Source organism: Notothenia coriiceps, unplaced genomic scaffold (genome assembly GCF_000735185.1).
Source record: "Notothenia coriiceps isolate Sejong01 unplaced genomic scaffold, NC01 NC01_scaffold00012621, whole genome shotgun sequence".
Classification (NCBI taxonomy): Eukaryota; Metazoa; Chordata; class Actinopteri; order Perciformes; family Nototheniidae; genus Notothenia; species Notothenia coriiceps.
In genome coordinates, this window is record NW_011345322.1 from 164,248 (window position 1) to 170,630 (window position 6,383).

Here is a 6,383-nt window from a genome sequence, read left to right on the forward strand (position 1 = left end):
GATCAGGCAGAAGGCCCCAAATGTAGTGGCAACACACTGCATGTTCAATCTGGAGGCACTTGTACACATCATTTAAAAAAAAAATTGCAACAGGGGGGTCCCCGCCAGGGGATAATGCTATATGGGGGTCCTTGGCATGGCAACGTTTGGGAACCCCTGACATAGCCGACTGCAGCTGCTGGTAATTAGAAGTGAGAAGGAGAAAAGAATCACGGAGCAATATAGTTTTTTGACCTTTGAAAATATGTGTTTGTATTGATACCTGTTTAAGTAAAGAGTCAACCAAACTTTCCTGAGACGTATTTTTCTTGGAGTCAAGCTTATTGCTACTTGTGGATATATCGATTTTTGGATCAGACGGAACTACATAATGCAATAATATTGGGTATTTAAAAGACAAATTCCTACAGTGATCTCAATTTAGAAAACTGCAATTTACCACCTTTTTTTTCCCATTACAACAAAAATGTCGCTGCAACCTTCAAAACAAGCAAACATGCAGATAGAGCAATAGATTTCCAGCGCCCCACTGACCCATCCGGTTGAGTCCGTGGCTGTAGTGGCCCCTGTGGTCCCCCTCCACCAGCACCTCGGCCAGGCTGCGGGCATGATGCTGCTTGGTGCCCACGCCTGTCATACACCGCTCGATGAAGCCTTGCACCTCCACCTTGCTGATCAGACATCTGCAAAAGGTGAACATTTCAATATCAGATGATTAGATCCTTGTTTGCTAATTTCAAACCATCACTCAGGCGGTGATGTCGTCAGTGTGCATGGGAAAACAACAACACATATTATAAATGTTGGATTTTGACAATAGTGCTTTGAAAATATTTTGAACAATAAGCTATTGATGCTTTCAACTATAACATTTGAGTTTTAGGATTGTAAATACATGTTATTTGCGTTTCAATGTACGACTGCAGTGCAAATTGTGTTTAAGTTGGTTAATAAGTATGACAATAGGCTGTCTGCTCACTTTTTCATCTGATAGTGAATGGGAAATCTAATTGTACTGCACATAGAGCCAGTAGGCTGATGTTTGTTCTCTGACAAACATCAGCCTAGTTTTACAATAAAGAACCTTGAACCTTGAACCTTGAACCTTGAACCTTGAACCCCAGATGAACAGAGAAAGAACAGCACTGACTTTTGGCCTGAAAAGCAAACTGAAATCCAAACCTTTTGCAACGCTGAAAATTCCTTCAGGCATGAACCCTTTAACCCACATTTTGACAGAATGTGCCACTGTAGGCTAATTCAAAGTTTGAAGTCCACATCTGCAATAGTGATGACACAACCTGTGACAGTATAGAATGTAAATGAACGTGTAGGTCAGTAAAGCTCTGCCAGTATATCATTAAAGTGTGTCTGCAAATCGAGTACAGATGAAGAAATCTGATCCTAGAACCACTTTCTGTTGACTTTGCGAACAGGCAGGACGTTTTGTACCACATGATGTTTTGGAAAAACTGCCGTCTCTCCCCACAGAGTGTTACACTATAAACACTGGAGACACTGTCTCTGTTGTTGTCACAGTTTATGTCATGTGACTTGCAGGAAACTGCAACGATCCCACAGAATGATGAACAATGTAAAATATGTATTACTTATCATAGCATGGGGACTGGCTAAAAGAGGGTTATAACTAAAGTGGCCAGCCAAAACGAAACTATCAGTGTTATGCCTAGACTTCTAAGATCTGACTTTTTAAGCAGACAAGAGTTTTTTTGTTACTTCCTTATTTCATAAGAATTTGTTCGGGTATGATTTGAGCTGTCACATGATTTCCAAATGAATAACACAAGGTCCCTCCTTCAGCACCATATAAAAATAGTAATAGCGTGACTTTAGCAAAGTGAAGATCGTTGAATATAAAGAAAGTTCTGCAGAGAATAAAAACATGTGCTCAGTTATTTGAACACTGTATGCTTGTCCAAAACCAACAACTTTGGAGAATGAATTACAATAACAATTATAATGTTTACCTAAAGATTGTCACAGGGTAAAGTCCAGTGATATAGTAGGTAGTAGTAGTATAGGTTTAGAGCAGGGGTGTCAAACTCAAGGCCCGGGGGCCAAATCCGGCCCGCAACTTCATTGCATGCGGCCCCACAAGAGCTTGCAAAGAATATAACATGTTTATTATACGGTTACATGGCGATTTACAGAAGCACGTTGCCCATAAACTACATGTCCCACAATGCATCTCATTTGGACTTTTTTCTTATAATTGGCCTTTTTCTCAAAATTTGACTTATTTTTCGAAATGTCACTTTTTGATTTTGACTTTTTTTCCAGAATTTGGCTTTTATTTTAAATTAGTTTGTGCAACCATAATGCTGATGTGGCCCCGAGATTAAATTGACTTGGACACCCCTGGTTTAGAGGTTTTGTCTTCCAAACAACTGCTAAATGCTGAAAAAACACTTTTCCAGAAGTTGAATGATAAGTGTTGTGACTCACTATGATGCAACATGTTCGCATGACTAATCAGAACCAGATTAATAATATTATCATGTTTTCATTAACATTGCGAGAACTCATCGTTAATGTTTTCTAGACTGTAATACTTAACACATTACGTTCTACTTCCTGTCTTCCTTCTCTATTGTCCTTCTCATTCTCTTCTCCTCCCTTGTTTCCTTCATTGTACTTTGGGGTATTTGGTGGTTAGAGAGTGGAAAGTTAAGGAATGCACCATAAGTGGGTCCAGATGTAAGATGTGGAGGAGTCTCACTTCCTCTCCAAATAACTGTGTTTTTCAAAAGGGCTGTTAAAGAAAATAACTGATGCAAGTCAACTATTTTGCTCCCCAGAGACAGTTGTGTTAGGGCTAAAAGGATTAATGCCCTTTCCATTTCCAACTTAAACCATTGCTAAAACTGCAGCATGAGATCCACTTTCTGTTTCTTCAATCTAGAGTTCATGTTAGGACAATTTGTGAATTGCTCTACAGTCTTAAAGCATTGAGAAACCAGCTTAAATCAAGTTGTGACACAAACATGTGGTTTTTGTTTATGTGTGTGTAGTAGACCCACACTTCACAGCCCCCCCAACACAATCCATCCCATCACTAACTGCAACAACATATCACAATTGTATGTCTATTTCATTTTAAACCATCAAAACAACACACTGATTTCTAGCATTTTGCTGCCCTCAAAGCATGGAAAATGCTGCTTATTCACCTTAGAAGAGAAGACCAAAACAACTGTTACAGTGTGTCTGTTTGCTAAATATGAAACAGCAATGCATGAAGAAATTGAAACCTTTAAAGGATTACAGATAAATTACAGATGTCAGCGAAGTGCAAGTGTTGCAAAGTCTGTATTCAGCAGTGGATCAAGCTACATTTTGAGACATAACCATAGGACATAACACATACTTTTTCCTATCCAAACTTTTAGTAAATCTCGTCTCTTTCATATTTAAATATCTTAACTTAACACCAGCTACCAAACAATACTTTTGATCTTTACCCTAGTATGTTTTAAGATAAGATAAGATGGTACTTTATTGATCCCAATTTGGGAAATGTTTGTGTTGCAGCAACATAAAAAGACATGACATTGTACAATAAAATGTCAAAGAATACAAATAAACAAGAAAGAAGAAAATATACATGTTGAATTTAACCAGGTATTATATATATATATATATATATAATATACATAAATATATGATGGATGGAATATTAGTATTAAATATTGAACAGATTATATAAATGTAAAATGTTCAATGTGGTTTTATTCCAAGAAGCTGGTCTCTCTCCTCAAGAGGACACACTCAAACCATAACCGGGTTGTGCCTGGCAGGCATACAAGTAGAATAAACATCAGCAGGGAGGCTGGACTTGGGTTGGAGATAGGGGGATAAAACACACAGCTGCACTAACCAAATCCATATGCATGGAGGAGGCCAAGGTGGAAACTTATGTTATGTATTCTGCAAGAAAGAGGTCAAAACTTAACGTACAATGGCTGCATAATGGAAGCGTGACACCTTCCAGTCCAAAGAAAGAGTCGCCAGGGAATGTCAGCCTGTCACAAGGTCACACTGAGGCCCCATAGTATTTGTATAGGTGCTACAGTATGTACAGTAAATGGAATCCCACGACCTATATAGCATTTGAACTATATTTTTTAAATGTATTTACTCGTTTATTTAGCAGGGACAATGCACAGTAATGAACACTTAAAACCTTAAAATGTGTCAAGCGTAACATTACATTTTACAAACATAGCAAAAACAAAATACATGCAAAAAGTGCAAAAGAGCAAGAGCAGCATACACAAGTATTTATGACATGGCAGTACACTATAGCAGCAACGACAAATAAAGTGCAAGAGAAGATACCCCTGTGTTAAAGTGCATTTAGCGGTGATTGCACGTCTGTTTGTTTCACAACCATTCTTTGAGTTGACCTTTGAAGCTATTGAGAGTGGGACAATCCCGTATCTCAGTTGGGAGGCTATTCCACAATGAGCTGCCTTTAATGGAGAGGACACTTTGTCCAAAAGTGGTCCGTCTACGGTGGACTTCACAGTCTCCTCTGGTTTCTGACCTAGTGCAGCGTCCAGTGTCTTTTTTGTGGGTGAATTCCCCTAAGGGGGGGAATTGAGTTGCCATTGTCCATAGCATTCCTGTTTATATAAATGAGGTACACTTAAACATAATTCACATTGAAAGAAAGACAGCCACACATAATCTGTCTTTGATTACATTTCTTTTGGAGCATTTATGAAGGGTAAAAGAACAGGGAGGCGTTTCCTTTGCAGGGTCATGTTACAATGTGTGTCAAAGAAGGTCAATACTCTATACAGGAAAAACATCCATGGAAACAGATCCATGTAATAGCTTGGTTTTGATGCATTCAAGAACTGCTCCAAAGTATTTGTGCCTAAGGTAGAGCATCATAAATCACAAGAAGAAGGAACTTAAAAACATTTTAATGGATGTGGGGGAGGGTTAAATATGTGCTGTTTTGCCAAGCTTTCTGGAATAAACAAGACAGATCTACAAGAGAAAGCACACACACTAGAGAATGCTGTAGCTGTTCTTTTGTTTTGATATATTTTAGAGTAAATGTTTAAGTTAAAATGTTTTTTAAAACTGAGGTCTGATGTGATGAAATGTGATGTGGTAGAAGGAGTCCGTTAGAAGAAAGCCTCTGTCATCTATTTGCTCAGGTAAAGCCTTACATTGAAAAGTGCACATACATACATAATACATAATAAAAAGCACATCAATAAAACCACATAAGTGGCTTGAATTGGTTCCATTAGGTCTTTGAAAGTCGGCCAAATATAACATGCAAACAGAGTGGAAGCAATAAATGTGTTTTGCAGGAAGCATGCTTTTCTGTTGTGCAAGAAGCCAGTGTTAATGGGCAGGTAGTGACTCAAATGCACATTATTTCCGGACAGTTTAAAATGTTCCATGTTACTTTGCTAACCTCTTTTTAGCAACCCTTTGCAACAGTTATTACTGTCAAACAGCCCAGCCCACGTGAACTGTCAACGGAGGGAGAGCCTCGCTGCGGGGAAACGGTGGACCTCTGTCGCGCAACTTCAATGATGCCGTTTAAAATCATAACAAATTAAGGGCGGTGCCGGGGCCGTATCACCGTCTGTGATACTACAGATTCTACAGATGGCCAGTCCGCCCCTGGAAGCAGCAATGGTGGTGGTGGTTATAAATACTTAATTGAGAGCATTCACTAACATTCTCAAGTGAAAAGCCCAGCAGGAAGGTATACATGCACTTTAAACTAAATGCATGCCTTCTCTTATGCAGAAAGAAGTGAGAGTAAAAGTTGTGCAAGAACTTCAACTGAAGACCCTTACCTGCTCATATTGACTTCCGGCTGGTTCTCCTTCAGGTTGAGGGTGTGTTGCTTTTGGCTCTGGTGGTGCTGAGCTGCTGATGTCGCTGGTCCAGGAGCCTCAATTTGCTCTTAAAGTTCTGCAGTGTCAGCAAAAGCGAATCGTCAAATCCTCCAGGTATCCTGTATTGCTCTATGGGCGTGTTGGAGGAGAGGCTTTCTGGGGGAGTTTCTCGGCGCGCCAACGCAGTCGCAGCCTTGACTGGAGAGGTATGTCATGGAGCTCCAGGGCGGTACATTTCTCTGCTTTCACTGCTGTACAGTCTACCTATAGAGGGTACATTTTGTACTGAATTTAAACACTGCCTGACAAAAATACCACGCAATATTTAGCCAACACAAGGAAGTCTACTGTACTGAGAGGCTAGGCTACTCCCATTTCCTTGTCTTTGTGATGTAGTAGACCTGCAATTATATGACCTTTCTAAGCTTATGCAAATCAATAAAATAGTAATGATTAATCGATCAATAAAATAAATAAAAGCTACAATAAAAT

The 6,383-nt window shown here is 39.4% G+C and overlaps 1 protein-coding gene across 1 annotated transcript in view; it reads right to left on the minus strand.

Annotated features, from left to right (window-relative positions):
* LOC104947538 (uncharacterized) overlaps positions 1–6,031 on the minus strand; it is a 15,827-nt gene extending 9,796 nt beyond the window's left edge. Inside the window, exons 1-2 of the mRNA XM_010773587.1 lie at positions 5,850–6,031; positions 535–683 (exon numbers count right to left, since the gene is read on the minus strand). Coding sequence (XP_010771889.1) covers positions 535–683; positions 5,850–5,857 — 157 coding nt within the window. The 5' untranslated portion in view covers positions 5,858–6,031. The remainder of the gene's footprint in view (positions 1–534; positions 684–5,849) is intronic.
* Between the last annotated feature and the right edge of the window lie 352 nt (positions 6,032–6,383).